This window comes from Gouania willdenowi, chromosome 17 (genome assembly GCF_900634775.1).
Source record: "Gouania willdenowi chromosome 17, fGouWil2.1, whole genome shotgun sequence".
Lineage (NCBI taxonomy): Eukaryota > Metazoa > Chordata > Actinopteri > Blenniiformes > Gobiesocidae > Gouania > Gouania willdenowi.
In genome coordinates this window covers 6,350,806-6,369,919 of record NC_041060.1, presented here as the reverse complement: position 1 = coordinate 6,369,919, position 19,114 = coordinate 6,350,806, and the positions used below count along the sequence as shown (strand labels likewise).

Genomic DNA, 19,114 nt, shown 5'->3' with positions numbered 1-19,114 from the left:
ATACAATAAACTGAAGGAATCCAAAAGATCATTTTCCCTCACTTTTATGTGACTTTAAACAGCACACCCTATTGGTCAAATTGTGCACAGGTGTCTTAAGTAGAATACTTTTTTTTTAACCTGAGAATCATCTTTTTGGTGCTTTAAACCAACATTTAAAGCTTTCTCAGATTGTCTTGAACAGAATTTGACAATTTTCGAGTTTTTCTTGAGACTTCAAGAAAAAAAAAGAAAAGAAAAAGGTCAAAAAAAGATCTGAAATTATCAGTACAACATTTTTAGGAAGTTGAAATTGTATTTCTATTATTGTATTGTATTTATTATCAGTGTTTTTGGTGTGTGTCTTGTAAACTGTAATTCTTATCCAGTTATCCAGCCTTCTGTTATAGGGTGGGATGGGGAGGGGAAAAATAAAATGTTGGACAGTATATACAGTATATATATATATGTGTGTTGAATGATGCCATCTCTGCTATTAAAAAACAAACAAACAAAAAAACACCTGTTTAAAAAAAAAAAAAAAAAAAGATCTGAAATTGTGTTTTTTTTTCTGCTCATGTTTTTGTGCTTTAAACTTCAGTTTTCTGGTGGAACTGTGCATTCAAATCCCAAAAAATGGAGTTCAAAACTATCTTCAGATGCAAAAAAAAAGGGTTAAAAATAGCTGTATTTTTGTAGTTGATAGAAAATTTAAATCTGCATTGTGTCCCAATGATGGGAAAAAAATTAAAAAAAATAAAACAAAGTTTATACTGAAATACTGAGTAATAATTCCTCACTTCCTCAAACCTTCCACCTCCATCTCCACCTCACGTCTCTCCTTTTCCCGCCTCAGTGTTGCTATGGCGACGGCCTCATCGAAGCACATGCTGAGTGGACTGTTTCTGCTGGTTTCTTTGGTGGCTCCATCTGCTCCGTCCCACCGATGTTGATGCTGCTGATGTTGCTGCTGATGCTTATGTTGCTCTTGTTGTTGTTTTTGTTGTTGTTGTTGATGCTGATGTTGTTCCTGTTGTTTCCGGGTCATAGACGTGAGTTTGCAGTACTGAGGCTTTGGAGGAACCACTGGCACAGCCTTAATCTGGTAAACCTTTGGATGTTTAAAAACAACCAGTTTGCTTCCTAAACCTTCCAGTACGTCACTGGTGTCCTGTCTCATTTCCTCTCTATCAGCTGGACATGGCAGATTTAGCTGCTGCTCATTACTGGTTGTTTCTTTATTTTCTGGGTGTTTGAACCCATCCTCAGGTTGTGGTATCCCTGTGATGAAGGAGTTCTCTTCCTGTGCTTCACTGATTAGCATTTCCTCTTCAGAATGGACTTTAACTTCTGTTTTTCTCCAGTCTTCATTAATCGTCTCCTCCGAAACCATTAAAATCATCTCCTCTTCCTGTCCACCAGCAGTTTCACTTTCACAATCCTCCATAACTTCACTTATTATTATTTCATGAAGTTCGTCCCACGTGTCGCTGCACGTTGAACTGTCCTCCTGCTGCTCCTGCTCCTGCTCCTCCTCCTCCTCCTCCTCCTCCTCCACCTGCTCCTGCTCCTCCTCCTCCTCCTCCTCCTCCTCCTGCTTATGCTCCTGCTTATGCTCCTGCTGCTCCTCCTCCTCCATCTCACTTTTTTCTTCATTTGTATTCCCATCACTTTCTTTTTCTTCTTCCCAAACACTCTCAGTGTTTTTTGAATTTTCTCCGATGGATCTTTCCTCGTCTGCTGTTGAGTTATCAGACAAGTCTTGGTCTATGTTTACTGGAGTTTCTTTGTTCTCCTCCTCAGCTGTGGTGGTCTCACTGCCCTGTAAAGGAAACTGTGCACAGTTTGATGCTGGGGCGTTTTCTTCACTCGGTGAATCTGTCGTGGGGATATGGGGTTTCCTGCAGGAAAAATATCCAAAGACAGGGTAATAAGAGACAAATTCCAATGAAACAAATTCCTTGTATTGTGAAAACTATATTTGATTATAAAACTTTTTCTAATTCTAAATATTTATTCCACTAAAATAGTGATGATGATATTCTTTGCTAAAGCAGATGCATTGGAAGATTGTTTTTCTGTCATTCTGTATATTTTTGTTGTCAAATTGTATTTTTTTGTGATTAAGTTGTCATATTGGCTATTGGTGCATTCAGATCTGAGCCGACGACATACGTTCGACCATATTCACGCAAGCTTCGGTATTTATCAATTCTGACGTGAGCGTACGCTACGATCAGATCTCACGTCAGATCTGACACGTGTGCACACTAACCCTAACCTCACTTCTGTCCCTCGTTGCACAACTCATCAAACTGCTCACACTGTTTCACACCATTTACACTGATGTCCACCCCATATATCAATACGTGAGACCAGTACAAGATAAAAACCTTGTCTGTAGTGGTAGCATTTCAGAGCATGGAGGAGGCCGCAAGACGTTTAATGTTGACCTAACCACTAGGAACATGTGTATCATAGTGTATCATGTTTTTCCTGCAGTCTGTGCCTTCTCCTCACTCTCTTTTCTGTTTCAGGTGTCTTGATGCTGGAGCTGACGGTTCCTGATCGATGGCTGGAACACTCGGGTGGACTATCAGATGGCTGCCACCTCTGAACCTGGTTCAGTGTGCAGCACTGAACTGCTCTTTATTGGACCCGGGGAACACTGCTATGAGTCATTCATGCTTTAAAAAAGTATTTACTTAAACTTCATTAGTAATATGGTGAAGTATAGGTGAAATTGACTAAAGGCATAATAAACGCATCCAAGGGATATTTAGTCATTTAAAGCTTTTTTTCGTTAATTTCTTTTCATGCGTTATTTTATTGGCTAAAGCATGCGGACAACCTAGGCCGTTCTAAACGTCATATTTCCATGTGACTCTCCAGGATCTCTACTGTGAAGTTGTTTGCAGCGCGCACGGGGGGCAGACTTCTCCTTTATACGGTGGCCGACAGGGCCAAAGGTGCAGCAAACAGCAAAACGCTACAAAAACAGGAACGCAGCAAAACTAAACCTTTTAGTCCAGTTTTCACACTCCCAAAAAAACACTTGTCTTTGTTTTGCTGCACCTCAGATGTGAGGATTTCCTTTTTTTTCTTGCCAGTGTTTGTTTGATCTCAGTGGGAGGGGCCTCCGAAACGGGAGGGCGTTACATGTTAATGACGATCAAATTCAAATGTGTACTTCAGATTTGCCGCATGTGGCTTCCGGACCATCAGTTTCCTTACGTGTGTTGTAGAGTATCTGACCCACTGCCCCGTAGAAAGTAATTCTTTAGAACTAACAGTGTGGAAAAAAACCACTTAAACACTAGTTTAGTTGGGATTCTATTTCCTGATATAGAAGAATCATTATTTTTATCACCTCTGCTGATCTTCGTCCTCCTGATCTTGTCCCTGGTGAACCCCACGTTCCTCTTTACAATCCTCGTCCTCCAGGTTCAGTGGCTTGTTGTCTGGGAGGTGATGCTGTGTGTCCAGTTCACACTTGGCCAGATTGTTTAAAAAGACATCTGATGGAAGGCTTTTACCCAGCATGCACTCATATCCATCACTACTGTCCTCTGACACACTCTCCTCTTCTTGAGAGGAAGACTCAGAGTCCTGGGGTCCATGATCAGGTGAGCTCATGAAGGGCAGACTGAGGTACTTGGTGTGTCTGCTGTGGTGCAGGTCCAGGCTCACTGGTCTGAGTGGTTTAGATTCTGTTAGAGGATGTGTTTCACTTTGTGACAGAGAATGTAAGAGTTCTTTAGAGGGAGGATGTTGTTGATGATGATGATGATGATGATGATGAAGACTCTGGTGCTGCTCTATGTGTTCATATTCTTCATCAGAGTGACCAGGAGGTTCCACAGAGAACTCAATCACCTGAAAAGTGAAGAACACAGATAATGTTAATGTTATCTCTTCCAACCACATTTATCCCTCTACATAAATTAAAAGGGAACTAAAGACAGTCACAGATTTGGATAAGAACATATTTTATAAAGTAATACAAATCTACTGGAAAGTCGTTTGACCAAAAATTTGATACCGATGACATAAACCATGATTAATTACGAGTCCTCGTGCACTCCGTTTTAAATTCAGCAAGTTCATCTTGTCTTCTCTTTAAACTATATGTGAAACTTTTTTCGCAAGAGATTTCCTTTTTTTAAGCTCCTGACATGTTTCGACTTTTGCTTTGATGCGTCTTAACCTACACATCAAAGCGATCAGCAGACGCCTCTGAGGAAGACTGGCAGTTGAAAGTCAAAACATGTCAGGAGACAAAAAAACTAAATGCCCTGGAAAAACGTTACCTGAATAAATGAAAACTATTGTGTCAGTACACTTTATTAAGGAAAGAGTGTCACTAGTACTACTAGTAGACTAGACTAGTAAAATACTAGGCAAGGCAAGGCAAGGCAAATTTATTTATATAGCGCATTTCATACTCAAGGCAACTCAATGTGCTTTACATGATAAAACATTCAATTGTTTAAAATCAATAAGAACATTTAAATCAATAAGAACAATTAAAATCATCAGTAAAATCAATTAAAATCATCAGTAAAATCATCATGACATCAACAACATGACAAAAAATCTCTCTCTCAATCATATGCAGTAGAGAAAAAAAGTGCCTTTAACTTTGATTTAAAAATGTTCACATGTGATGCTGACTTCAGCTCCGCTGGCAGTTTGTTCCACTTCTTTGCAGCATAACAACTAAAAGCAGCATCACCATGTTTACTGTGAACTCTGGGCTCCACTATCTGATCTGTGTCCATAGATCTGAGAGACCTGCTGGGTTCATACCTGACTAACATGTCACTGATGTATTCTGGACCAAACCCATTCACAGATTTATACACCAGCAGCAGAACTTTAAAGTCTATTCTGAGGCTGACTGGGAGCCAGTGTAAAGACTTTAAGACTGGAGTAATGTGCTCTGACCTCTTTGTTCTGGTTAAGACCCGAGCTGCAGCGTTCTGAACCAGCTGTAGCTGTTTGATGCTCTTTTGGGGGATTCCTGTCAGAAGACCATTACAATAGTCCAGTCTGCTGGAGATAAAAGCATGGACCAGTTTCTCCTGATCTTTCTGAGTCATTAAATCTTTCACTCTGGAGATGTTCTTTAGGTGGTAGAAGCTGTTTTTGTGATAGATTTGATCTGACTGCTGAATGTAAGATCTGAGTCAATCAGAACACCAAGGTTTTTGACTTGGTCTTTAGCTTTTAAAGATCGAGACTCAAGATAATTGCTGACAGCAGTCCTCTTTTCCTTGTTACCAAAGACAATCACCTCCGTCTTGTCATGGTTTAGTTGAAGGAAGTTTTCACTCATCCAGCAGTTTACTTTTTCTAAACAGTCACACAACACCTCAATGGGACCATGGTCATCTGGGTTCAGTGATAGATATAGTTGTGTGTCATCTGCATAGCTCTGATAATCAACCTTACAGTTCTGTAAAATTTGTCCTAAAGGAAGCATGTAAAGGTTAAACAGAAGGGGTCCAAGAACAGATCCCTGAGGAACCCCACAGGACATTGGTAATCTGTCAGATTCAAAGTTTCCAATGCTTACAAAATACTAGTAAGCCTTATATGCTAATAAGGGGGCGGGGAAAAGGAAAGTCATTAAAGTCATTAAAGCTATGAGTTTTTACTTTATTTATTTATGAAGTTTCTACTAGTAACAAAATATTTCTACTAGTAGATGATTTAGCTTTACTAATAAGGTCTACTCGTGCACTATAAACCTTTACTAGTAAAACAGAGTTTACTACTACTACTAGTCATACTAATAGTTTCTTATTATTTACTATAGGCTTGTTAGTGTTTTAGTTTGAGCAGGAACAACAGTGTAAACACACGTACCTGATTGCAGACACCAGAGTCCATATGGTCCAGGATGCTACAGTCCATCTGGTCCAAGAACTCAAAGTTATCCTGAATGTATCCACAGAGCTCCTGGTCGTCCACCTCCGTAGAGTTGAGGACCTCAGAGGTTTCAAAGACTTCACATTCATCCACTGCTCTCTGATCAGCTGTTAAATCAAATAAGGAATGATGTCTGGCAGTGTTCAGAATAATGAAGCGTTGAAACATTAAAAAGGAAAAGAACTAAGGGTTTTATATATTTTGTTGTCGTTTTTGTGTGTTTTTTTTTGTAATTTTGTATGTCTTTAGGCTCCTTTTCGAGTCCTTTTCTCTCATGTATGTGTTTCTGTTGTTGTTTGTGTGTTTTCTGGGTCCTTTTGTGTATTTTTGATGCTGTTTTGTGTGTGTTCGTAAATATTTGTGTAATTTTAATGTAGTTTTGTAAACGTTTCTGTTGTATTTGTGCATCTGTAGTTGTCTAGTACATTTTTGTTGTTCTTTTGTATATTTCACTGTAATTCTGGATATTTTTAAGGTCATTTTGTTGTTTTGTATATTTTTATGTTTGGAGTCATTTTGGGGTTTTACTCACATTTTACATGTTTTTGTTATTGTTTGTGTGTTTTTGGAGTCAATTTGTGCACTTTTTTACATATTTGCAATTATCTTGTGTGTTTTTGTTGTTATTTTGTACATTTTAGTTGTCATTTTCTTGCGGTTTTGTGTTTGTTTGAAGTCACATTTGTGTGTTTTTGTTGTTTGTATGTTTTTGGAGTCCTTCCATGTCTTTTTGTTGCATTTTTCAGTGTGTTTGCAGTCCTATTGTGCAGTCCTACTGTGTATTTTTGTTGCTGTTTTGTACATCTTTCTGTCATTTTTCTTGTGTGTATTTTTTTTTCCTTTTGTGTAATTTTTGGCTGGGTTTGTTATCATTTTTGTTGTCTTATTGTGTGTGTTTGGGGCCATTTTTGTATATTTTTCTCTCATTCTATGAGTTTTTGCTGTCGTTTGTGTGTTTTTGGCCCTATGCTACGAATCTAGATAATTATATCCTGGATTAATATCTGTTAGCGGACTTCAACTCACCAAACAGAGAGATGCTGTCTTACGACGGTTGATAACAACATGCTAAGTTAAGCCAAGGGTTTTCAGCCTCGGTACGTGTGCGTTCACATATAAGGGGTGAAAACTGGCAGAGCAACCTTTCTTTTTTTTTTTTTACAATGAAGGAAAAGCTTATGATCTTAAATAAACATAATGAATTTAAATCCATGATGACAGCAAAGAGCAACAGTGTAGCAGTCTAACCCTAACCCTATCACCAGGCAGAGCATTTATATTCGCTCAGATCTGATCCACTTCATAACTTGGTCCAGACCAGATTCAGACATGCAAACACCAGAGGCGTGAAAAAGGTGACAAAAAAAAAATCCATCGTATGGAATCCTCTCCCAGATCATTTTTTTGATTTTAACACATAAATCAAGCAATCTTGAACACTCTGAAGAGTACATTAAGGCAAAATACACTATTTTCTTCAAGCAAAAAAAAATGTGTATTCACGCCACTCAAGTTGTGGTTTGTGAAAAATAACAAAAATATATATATGAAGAACTGTGATGTTAAAGTAAGTAAGTAAGTACCTAACATTTGTACAGTTATTCGCTTTGTTACTTAACACCACTGCTGCTGAGCTACTGGTTTTATTGTACTTTTAACAGTTTCCATCATGTGCTTCGTTTCTTTCCTCTTTTGGTCTGGACAAGCCTCTCAAGCTTTCTTTGTTGATCCGTGAGCTTTTTACCAGCCACTCTGTATGTCAAAATAAAAGTGTAATTTAAAACCATGTGTAAGCTTCATTTGAAAGGTAGCTATAGATTGTACTGACATGGATTATTCTTACTGCTCCTTTTTAATTATTTATAATCATATGTCATACAAAGATGTATGTATGAAAGCAGCATTAATGTCATCATGTTTCCCATCAGGGATCAATGGTTTACTGAATCTGAGCAGGTGTACTAAGTTTAGATCAACTTAATTTAAAATAACCTCATTTAAATTATCCTGATGACATTATTTCAGATGATTAGACAAATATAAATAGACATCAGTTATTTCAGTCATTTTTTGTTATTTTTTAAAATCTTTATTAAATTTTCAATAACTTTTTCAAAAATTACTGTCACACTCATAGCGTGAGGCTTGGCAGCTCTGCATTATGTCACCTTCAGTGGATTACATTATTAATGGCTGATTAAATGATTCCTTAATGTGGAAGATATAGGGCCCAACATACCTGATAAGTGTCTGCGTGTTCTCCCGGTCAAGCAAAACCGGTCTAGTCCACTCCTGTGACCTGTTCCAAGCAGGTCCGTACGGAGAGCGAGCGCTGAGGGCTATGCGTTCACATATTAGTCCACTGCGGAGTAATATGTAGAAAGTACATCCGTAGATATGTTTGAGTCGGCGATTTGCATTCATGCGCGGACAAGTGAAGTCATATATTAAATTAAATAATATATGACTTCACTTGTCCGCGCATACGGATCAAGACACTTCATCAGATAACTGTAGCTCAGTTCATCAGATATTAATATCTTTCCTAAAGGACGTCATCGGTAAATGAAAGGATTGCATCGATGTTTAAATATTCTCTCTCCTGTCAGCTGTCAAATCAGATCCACACAGTGACGTGTTCATACATCACCTTTTATTGGACAGCTCGCTTTCTAAGAGTGCTGATTGGTCAGGAGGCGGGACTATCACTCGCTCAGATCCTAGCGAGAGCAAAATCTGCTCGCGACCAGGCTAGCCATTCAGCATAATTTTCCATGGTGACATGAGTGAGCTTCATAGTCCAGCACACACTGATTAAATCTTGGAAGTTAGCGCGATAAGAGGTAATCTCGCTTCGTAACATACCCCCTTATACCCCCTTGGAATCCTTCCCTATATTATTGTTGTTGTTTTGTATATTATTATTTTGGGGTATCTTTGTATCTTGTGTGTTTTTGTTGCCCTTTTGTGTATTTATCTTTATTTCTGGGTGTTTTTGATGTCATTTTTAGTGTGTCTGCCATAGATGCTGACTGAGTTTATATATTTACCAGAGCCTTCACTGCTGTCTCTCTCCTCAGTTTGTTCTGATTCACTTTGCTGCTGTTCTTCATCGTTGGTTGTAAAGCTGTGGACGTGTTCCTCCGAGGACACACTCTGAGGTCTGATGTCCGTCTCTGCCTGTGATGTTTTACTGCCCCCCTCCTCGTCTCTCTCAGCATCCCCCCCTCCTGCAGCTGCTGTGCTTTCAGCCTGTTTCATGTTACCTGACTCCTTCCTCTCCTCCTCTTCCTCAGCTTTTCCAGGTTCTTCCACCTTCTTTCCACTTTCTCTCTGTTCTGACTTCTCTCCTCCATCCTTCTCTCTTCTACAGTGGATGACCCTGTCGCCCCCACCCCCCTGCAGCACCCCCAGTGCCAGGTTGGAGGTGATATGTAGCGGCACCGTGACCATCGTGGGTCCTGTGATGTGCATCGCTGCTCTTCGTCCAGCTTTGGTGGAAAGTCCTGGACTCCTGGACTGCGTGTCGGTGCCGGTTGAAGCCTCTGGGGGGACGAGCACCATGTTTGCACTGGGGCCCCCCCCCCCACTGCCACTTACTAAGCCTGTTCCTCTGCGATATGTCACGGCATATTTACTGCCACCTATTGCACTGGCTGATAGCAGAACATCTGAGCTATGCTGAGCTCCAGGGTTAACGTTGGGAGACAAGTGGGTAGAGAGAGGGAGCTGGACCAGGCCTCGGTGAGCTAAACAACACAGATTAAAGTTAGAACTGGTTATTGATTCAACTTTTTTTTTTTTTTTTAAACTTATTTATTATTAATTACAAGCAAATACTCTTTATCTACTTTAAAAATAAATCACATTCAAACAATTCTAAAATCAACAAACATTAAGTCAGTGGTTCCCAACCTTTTTCGGGTTGTGACCCCATTTTTATATCACAATTTTTTTGCCGAACCCCAAAGATATTTTTTCTCTAGAATTCATTTTTATCAACTTCGTTATACTGTGTAATAAATACAGAGTAACCAGGATTAGTGCACAAAGATGTGCCAGCTCAGACATTTTTATACTGCATTTTATTTGAACTAGAGTTGTATTTGAGAATGTGTGTGGTAAAAAAAACCAGTATAATAATAAATAAATATTAATATATATATACATATATATATACCTTCATTGGGGTAGGATGAGTGGCTGAGAGAGTCCATGCTTCTTGCTGGTCTTAAAGAAATTTGTTCTTTCTCTGAAATTAAGCATAAATTAGAAAACATATAAAAATATGTGGAGATTAAACCTCAGCAACCACCACCCAACAGGAGGTTTGGCACCTTTCGCTGAGTTCTTGTGCCTTTTCCGTTGTTCGTTTAAACGGCCTCCGATATTAAAAATAGACATCCACCTCCTGCCTTTGAGAGATCCTTTCCTTCTGGTGTGAGAGGAATTTGAAAAAGCATGTTGTTAGCACGCCTGGTTGATCTACATCTGTTACACATAGGGAAGTAGGAACTCTGAAGTATGAACTCACTTGTCTGTTCCTTCAATGATGGCGTGGTAGGGTCTCATGGCAAGGGGACCGTCTCCTGGACTGATGTTCCCAAAGTTTGCAGGAATGGTTCCAGACTTAAAAGGAGCTTCATTCTGATTGGACATCACTGAGGGAGAAGGGAGGGACTTCCTTCTCACATTCGATACACCTGAAGAGGAGAAAGGTATTAGAATATACAGAGTTTGTGTGTGTGTGTGTGTGTGATATGGTAAACCTTGTTCAGGGAACAGCTGGGGGACGTGTGTGAGGATGAACTCCACCACAATGGACTGGACCCGGACCTCCATGAATGCTGCTGTACCGTTGAATCCTGACGCCTCAATGTCCTTCGACCTAAAAGTACAGATTCATGTTTTTATTCCTTAGTTAGAAATGAAGAGCGTCTGGATTAAGAAGGAGATTGCTGGAGTTTTTGTACTTCAAAATATCTTTTTAATGACCAATAACCCATTTGTAATCTGTAGATTTCCCCCACCTGAGGAGATTAGGGGCCCAGACGATGGCTAAGTTCCTGGAGTGCATGTTGGTCTCAGAGGAAAAGGAAGCCATTCGTACGAGATGTTGCATCAGAAACTCAAGTGTCCTGAGAAACACAAAAACATCATCATCACCTTCTGATTTGATGGAAAACAGATCTTAAATATATAAATCCAGGATAATATCCATGGAAGCCATGGGCATCATTGTTATTTTTCGATGTTGAGCCTTTATGGAAGTTAGTGGTTCTTGTGAAAGATGTGTTTATGTTCTATGATCTGATGGTGATTCAAGATTCTATCACGTTTACTCAAATAACCCAACACATGGATCATGTAGCTAAAAATAAAACAAGGCAACATTACAACAATGAATAAAAAAATAATTCAACTTGCTTTAATGAAGAAGAATTTAATATGCAAACAATAATTTTTTTTAATTTTTCTTTTATTTTTTAAATTAAAGAATTTTTTGATCCATAATTTTTAATTTAATTAGTTTGTAATTTTATTTCAGGGTCATTCCATGTCATTTCAACAAAATGGCCTAAGAACTTTGGTCTCAAAAAATTCTGAAATTTTTACTAATTGTTTGGTGATTATTCAATAGGCACACTGTACATTTTTAGTTTGATCAGATAAATACTTTTTGAGATTTTACCAATTTAGTGAGGGGGGGTATGTGTTGATTTTCACTCATCCTTATTTTTCTTCCATGTTCAGCTTCCAATATCTCAGGAACTATATCACATAGGAAAATGATTTGATATAGTAATACAGCTCCACCTACTCTCTAAAAATATGCAAAAATATCTGCAATCTGGTGGACATGCCAGCTTCTAAAATTTGGAAAAAAGTTTATTGGTGTTTTGGGCATGTGTTGACCTTCAGTAAACAACTTAGCATATCTCAGCTTTGAGCTATGAACATAGACTGTTCACATCACTAATGATCAGATATATGCATTGGTTCTTGGGTGACACGATCTGGAAATATGAAATTATTTTTTTTTTTACTATTTTCATTTGTCCATAACTGCATGTTATGGACAACTGTTTTAATGTATAGTATAAAGGTTACTCTTTCTTGGGATATAAAACATTTTTTCTTGATGCAACTTCTTCCTTTTTATTTTGGACCCCAACTTTTGGGGCTACTTCACCACTCGCCAATATCAAAAATCCTGTGTGTGTGGCATGTTCTAAAAATGTGTTGAAATGACCCTTCACCAATTTATCGTATTTGTTTTGTTTTCTTAAGTGTCCTTGGGTGTTCTAAAAGGTGCTTAGATACAAATAAAATTATCATCATCACAATTATTATCATTATTATTATTATTATTATTATTATTATTATTATTATTATAAGGACTGCTATTCAATTATGAATCAATGCATCTTCAATTGATGCATTTTCACAGCATTTTTTTGTTTCTCACTGTGACCACTGATGAATTGCTGTTTTTAAAAACAGCATTTGTTTTTAGACAAAGGAGACACTTTTTTCCTCCTTTATCTTTTATTAAAGCAGCAGAAGATCTCTGTAAACTTTTAAGTCAGAACTTCATGATAAAATATCAAAGTAGCAGAATTCTTACTTGTAACAAATACAAAACATTCCTTCTAAGGTATTTCATGTTTTTTTAACCGTTTAAATAAACAATTATTAAAAACATTTGCATCAATTGTAATGCATCGATTATTTCTCCAACCCCTAATTTATTCTGCATATAGCAGGAAACGGTTGCGATTCAACAGCTGTGTTTGATATAATGGCGACAAAATTAACAAAAAGTCAACTGACTGATGAGGCAAAGAAAAAGAATCAAAACAAGAACACAGTCATCAACATCCCCCACCAGACTGGTTCTCATTATAACACAACCTTTTCCTAAATGTCCTATATCTATGAACTTAGATGTATACTTAAGAAAATATCACATCACAATATAAAATTACTATCATAAAACGTTCCTAAGAAAAGTTGTACCCTTTGAAGATACCTCGAACTCAGTAAAAACAAATTCTGATGGCCGAATAGCACACACCACGTTCCAGAAAATACTGTGAAATGACTCTGTTCCACCGAGCTAAACAAATGAAATTGTGTGATGTAAAATCGTAGTCTATGGTGAATTGCCTTTGAAACGATGTATCACACAACTATGTTTCAATGAATTTAGAAACCCCCCCCCCTTTAAAAAGGTCTCCTAGAGGGTGTTGACATCCGCTCATAGAATATCAATGTGAAATTACACCCCGATTCAATGAGCATTGATGAAGCAATAGTCATTTGATGGGCCCCATTCATATATTGGTATGTGTCAATGATTTGGGACCAACAACTGTTGCAATATTTGACTCACAACTAAATGAGAAAACAACTTTAATGGAAATTAGCAGAAAAAGGGAGGTGGGCCCCCTGGCCCCTAATTGAATTGTGTGAGGCATAATCATAATCTACATTGAATTACCTTTAAAACGATATGTTACAAGACTATGTTCCCATAAATTTGGAAATGATTGGAAATGGGGGGTGGGCCCCCGGTCACCTGAGCGTCTCATCATAGATTATTCATACTAAAGTGCATTTCAATCTAAGGAGAACTAACGGAGGTGTAGTCATTGGAAAAATGGGGCACTTGGAGGCCCCCTGGCTCCCCTGTGACACATACGGGGTAATGAGCCCCATTTATATATTGGTATGTGTCAATGATTTAAAACCACCATCTGTCGTAATATTTGACTGGCAAATAAATGAGAAATCGACTTTTGTTTTTTTTTTTCCTTTTGGGGCCCCTTGGGAACTCCATCAAGGTATTGATACCCTGAAGCCACACACTAAATGTGGTTATCGTATCTTAAACAGTTACTGAGAAAAGCTGTTCCCTTTAACTCGGACAGACGGACGCACGGATGGACGGAGCTCAAACCTATGTCCCCCTACACACGGGGGATAATAAATGGTGCATTGAATGTTATATTTCAGTGACTGAGGCTCATCCCACTCAGCCCAGTGAACAAACCTTCAACAAGTAATGTGAGTAATATGAATGACCTGTAATGCGGCTCTGGCAGTTCTTTAAGCACATCTCTGATCTTAACCAGCCGTTCCTCCTCCAGCTGAATGGCCACGGCCTCCTGCACAAACACATACACAATGACTTGGTCAGGTCGAACCCACCCCACATACTTAGAAATGTCCCCATGTACAGGAGTATATATCTGGGTATTTCCTGCATACTCAATCTTTTCATACTATCTCCTGTCATGCTAATTTTGACATCAGACTTAGTATGCGTCATACGTTAGAATGACATTTCAAACACAACCCTAGTCTAATTATTGTCACCTAAATAAATGACTCAGCCACTCACAGCGAACTTGTCGTAGAGCTGGTAGGTGAGCAGAGGGTTGGGCAGCTCTCTGAAATAAGCTTTACACAGAGAACTGACACAGTGGATGTCCTGCAGGTACACATCTTTATGTAGATCAGGCCTCCCCTCGCTCTCAAACTCACTCCTGGTTGGTTTGACACAAACAACAGAAACAGGCCTGAGTCTGGAGCATGTTACACATGTGAACGTAGCACACACACACAATACACACACACAGTAACTCACCTTAGTTTCTGAATATTGGAGGAGACTCCAGACAGTCTGTAGATTCCATCCACGATGCCTTTCTGCTCCACAAACTCACTGCACCACCGCAGCACCTGAGGAACTGATGGAGACCAAACTTTACCTCTGAATAGCTGCTCTTCGTGTTTATTTAGATATTACTTGAAATAAGTGGCAAATGTGTTGCAGGGGGTCCTTGGAAACATTTATGAATTCATCACCCCAGTCCTGTTTTTCTCTCCAGTGGCTCCCAGAATCTTTTAGGATTGATTTTAAAATGTTACTTTTTGTTTTTAAAGCTCTCCATGTCATTGCTCCTCCTTATCTGTCAGACCTTCTGACTGTCCGTAACTCTAATAGGGTGCTAAGGTCCACAAACCAGCTCCTGTTGGGAATCCCAAGAACCAACTCCAAACACTGGGGTGCCTTTTCAGTAGCTGGTCCCAGACTCTGGAACAAGCTGCACCCAAACATGTGCCCCATCACTGACTGACTGGCATTTCTAAAGCCTGGCTTAAAACATATTTATTCAGACTGGTTTTTAATACTCAATAATGTGGTGACATTTGATCTATTTTGTCTTTTAGTTGATTTAATTTGATTGTTGTTGCATATTTTACTGATATTTACGTAATTGTTTTTTATTCTCATTTTGTCATATTTTACTGTAAAGCAATTTGGTCACCTTGAGTGTTGTAAAGGGCTCTATAAATAAATATTGATTGATTGATTGATTGATTATTTCCAACCTAAAAAGTAATTTCATATTCTGACAGTATTTCCACATATTGACATCAAAAGGCATGAATGGAAAAATAATAATCTAATCGAAATAACAAGACCTTATTTTTCCTAATCTTTCCCCTTATGTTGAAGATGATCAAACTACCAAATATTTACATCACGAATGTAAAGTTTATTATATAGTTTTAATAGTTCTGAAGATGACAATATTTTGTCTTAACATGTATGGGAGTTGGGGGGGGGGGGAGGGGGGGGGATGCCTTCCTTACTGGACATATGCATAACTTAGATATTGGTGATTTAATCATATTACTAGAACTAAATTTTTGTTTTCCAGTGTGGTTGAAAAACACTGATATAAGGGTTACTAAAAGTACTGGTGACACTTTTTGCTTCACTAGTAAAGTGAGTACTAGTAAAGCAAAAAGTGTCAGCAGTACTTTTAGTAAGGACCCCAAGGTGTTTTTCAACCTTGGGGTCGTGATCCCATGTGGGGTCACCTGGGAAGAAAACAGGGTAGTTAGTGGAGGCCTAGTGGTGAAGAAGCAAGCTTGTAATTGGAGTGTCGCAGGTTCGAATCTCACCTGGGCCATCACTGCAAGGCCCTCAACCCCAACTACTCCCCGGGTGCCACAGTGTGGCAGCCCACCGCTCCTCAGAGATGGGCTCAATGCAGAGATTTGAATTGTCCCCCAGGGACAAATAAAAAAAAAAAAAAAAAAGCCTAGTAATTAAAAAAAATTACTAATGAAATTATCAATATTCTTTTTCAATTTAAAACACCACACAAAATCTCAAACATCTGTATTCTATACTTTCTCAAATATTAATTAATTTAAAGAATCATTAAAAAACATGCAGTATAAAAATATTTGAGCTGGCACATTTTGATACTTTATACACTAATCCTATATTCTGTATTTGTAACAGCGAACAACATGTTTCAGAGTGTTGAGCTTTAACTCACTTTCTTGACAGGAGGCGTTCAGGTGCTCCAGTAGATCACATCCAAACACTTTGTCTTTGTTCCCTGCTTTTCTTCTCACTCGCCGCATTTTCTTCTTCTCTTATTTTGTCACTTCGCATTCACACCGAGCTGAGATTTGCTGATATTTTGTCTCCGATAGATCAACAGTTGGTGTTGGGTGAAGCGTTGAACATTTCAGGGATTAGACTGAGCTACTTTCTTTGCATGTTGGAGGTTGATTTCTTTGTTAAAGGTGGATAATGAGGACATATTTTGGTTTTATGTCCCCTGCAAACAGGTGAAACAAGGATAGTCACATGTTTGAAAAACATTTGATGATAACATCAAGCAGGGTTGGGTTCAATTACATTTTTCAGTTACAATTACGCTTTCAATTATCCGTGTTCAATTGCAATTCGATTGTGATTACAGTTACAAGCATTTTTTTCCAATTACAATTATTTTTTATCCTCAGAAAGTCAATTACAATTACGTAACCTGTAATAAATAACCTAACAAAAGTTAACATTCCTCTTGTGTTAGCTTTCTGTTAGCATCTCTTATGACAACGGCTCCAAAATCAGCTGTAAAATAAACTACAAACAAATACATAGAGTAATTTTTTTAAATATCTATTAGTTACCTTGTTAGGCTTCCTAATCAATGAAAATATAGGTTTTAATATTTTTTGTGTCAGTATACCCCACAATTTCAATTTTTTTTTTATTGGTAAAATGTGGGAAATCTTGATATGAAGCATATTTGAATATTTGTTAACTACATATATGTAGAACTGTACATAGAACTGTAACATGGTTCCCCAGTTTGGAATTAAATTATAATTGACAATTTTTATTGAATTTTTATGGCAATTACAAAGTCAATTACCTAAACTAAATTACAAAGCAACTACGATTACAACAGTAACAGATGTTTTAAATTACAATAATTGCGTAATTGATAATTAATTACAATTATGACGTAATTGTAATTGCAATAATCTGTTTCTGTTGTAACTGTAATTAATTTGTAATTGAGTTTAGATCATTTACTTTGTAATTGGTATTTAAATTCTCTCAAATTAGTCAATTACAATTTAATTAAACGCAAACCTGGGGGAACCATGTTACAGTTCTATGGCTTACGCACATATGTGGTAAACAATGAATAAAATATCAATATCAATAACAAGATTTATTTATTATAGACTCAGTGATTAGGATTAATTGTAATTGAACACGTAATTGCGTAACACTTTATTTGAAGTTTTTTACACAAGGCTGACTTGATGCGGTCCTTAGAATGAATGAGGTGTCATGAAGACCATCATTAAGTGTAATTTATGACACCTTTCACTAAATGTTTCTACTGTCAAGACAGAAATAAGCTCACAGTAACTATTACATGGAAGTCAAGTGAAACTTCAAAGGAACCATCAAAGGCAATCAGCACAACTCCTCCGATGAAGACTGGCAGTTGACAGTCAAAACATGTCAGGAGATAACAATTTCCTGAAACACCTCGTCTGAATAAACGAAACCTCAACTTAACTTTACGTATAAAATATCAAGTAAAAGGTTGCCCGTAATTGTAATTGAGTCATTTTAAATGTAATTAGAAAAAATACCAATCCCCGTAATCATTATTGCGTTGTAACTGAACAAGGATAATTGAAGGCGTAATTGTAATTCAAAAATGTAATTGACCCTAACCCTGACATCAAATGATATCCTAAACCCACAGTACATCTCTCCACTTCCTGCTGATGCACCTCACTTTATCAAATCAAAGGCCACACCCTTGTCTCTGCACTTCTCCTATTCTGTGTTTTTACTCTGAATCTTTCACTCCAATCACACTTTAACGTTCCTCTTCTTCTCCGACAGATTACATCAATCTGAGCAGTAACCTGGTGACCGAGGCCTTTACCGTGCCGCTCAGTCCTGCCTGCGTGCACGTCGCGGCCATTGCAGCGGAAGTGGAGCTACGACTGAAGCTTGAACACAAAGACAAACCTCCTCAGCACCATTTCACACTCAATGACACCTGTCGCTGCCTAGAGCCTTTCTCTGTACCGATCACTTCTCATTGTCCAGTTCTAGGAAACATTTTTAACGGTATAGAAGCTCAATTAAATGAGAGTTGGAAAAACAAAAAGCAGTGTTCCTACCTTCGCGCTGCATCAACACACAAGTAGCAGCATAAAATGATGACGCAAGAAACCACCAAACTTCCCCTGTTGACTTCCTCAGTGCGACTCCTCTTGAGCTTTCTCTTTGCATTGGTCCCACTTTGACGACTAAAAATCAGGCCATCCCTCCTGTCTGAGCAGACTATTGTCTTTCTGTGATAGTTTTATTCTCTGTAGAGACAAATATCTGCTGGATGCATCTATTCTGATGAATAAAGTAGTTTTATGCACTAAAGCTACACGTGGAGCCTAGTTTTTTTTAAGCTAGTGCGTGTTTGGACAATACTTAACAGATATTAGTTTCCTCCGACCAATTCTGAAAACATAGAAGGATCGGTTGCAGATTCACCAGCAAGATTCTTTTTTAATAATATGTCAGGGTTTTATTTATTCAGACAACTGTTCGTCAGGAAATCCACCTTGATCTCCTGACATGTTTCGACTGTCAGTCTTCGTCAGAGGCGTCTGCTGATCGCTTTGATGCGTCCTTTGATGTTTCCATGACTTCTGCATAATAATCAAGGTAGATTTCCTGAGGAACAGTTGTGTGAATAAATGAAACATTTACGTATTATTCAAGAAGAAGCCAAAAAAAATCTTGCTGGAATTATTACGAAACCTCAAAGTAATCAGCAGACGCCTCTAA

At 38.2% G+C, this 19,114-nt stretch overlaps 1 protein-coding gene across 2 annotated transcripts; it reads right to left on the bottom strand.

Moving 5' to 3' along the window:
* Nucleotides 1–494: 494 nt before the first annotated feature.
* On the bottom strand, nucleotides 495–18,767 carry si:dkeyp-68b7.12 (rho GTPase-activating protein 31). Of its 2 annotated transcripts, none has more exons than XM_028473540.1 (14): nucleotides 18,448–18,767; nucleotides 16,278–16,565; nucleotides 14,567–14,669; nucleotides 14,321–14,465; nucleotides 14,002–14,084; nucleotides 10,944–11,051; nucleotides 10,683–10,801; nucleotides 10,448–10,616; nucleotides 10,251–10,348; nucleotides 10,094–10,165; nucleotides 8,964–9,662; nucleotides 5,851–6,020; nucleotides 3,350–3,855; nucleotides 495–1,880 (listed from the first exon to the last, which is right to left on the bottom strand). In XM_028473540.1, exons 2-14 carry the CDS (start codon nucleotides 16,363–16,365, stop codon nucleotides 776–778), a joined length of 3,465 nt encoding a protein of 1,154 aa, XP_028329341.1. In that variant the 5' UTR covers nucleotides 16,366–16,565; nucleotides 18,448–18,767; the 3' UTR covers nucleotides 495–775. The 2 variants fall into 2 exon arrangements, with proteins under 2 accessions (XP_028329341.1, XP_028329342.1); XM_028473541.1 differs by lacking the exon at nucleotides 18,448–18,767 and adding an exon at nucleotides 16,646–16,741.
* Between the last annotated feature and the right edge of the window lie 347 nt (nucleotides 18,768–19,114).

Bases quoted from the DNA above. Each gene is read 5' to 3' on its own strand.
- si:dkeyp-68b7.12 (XM_028473540.1), bottom strand. From the start codon at position 16,365: ATGCGGCGAGTGAGAAGAAAAGCAGGGAACAAAGACAAAGTGTTTGGA. The intron at 10,802-10,943 runs GTGGGGGAAATC...CTGTACTTTTAG, and splicing joins TGGGCCCCTAATCTCCTCAG to GTCGAAGGACATTGAGGCGT. The intron at 3,856-5,850 runs GTACGTGTGTTT...TTCACTTTTCAG, and splicing joins ACTCTGGTGTCTGCAATCAG to GTGATTGAGTTCTCTGTGGA.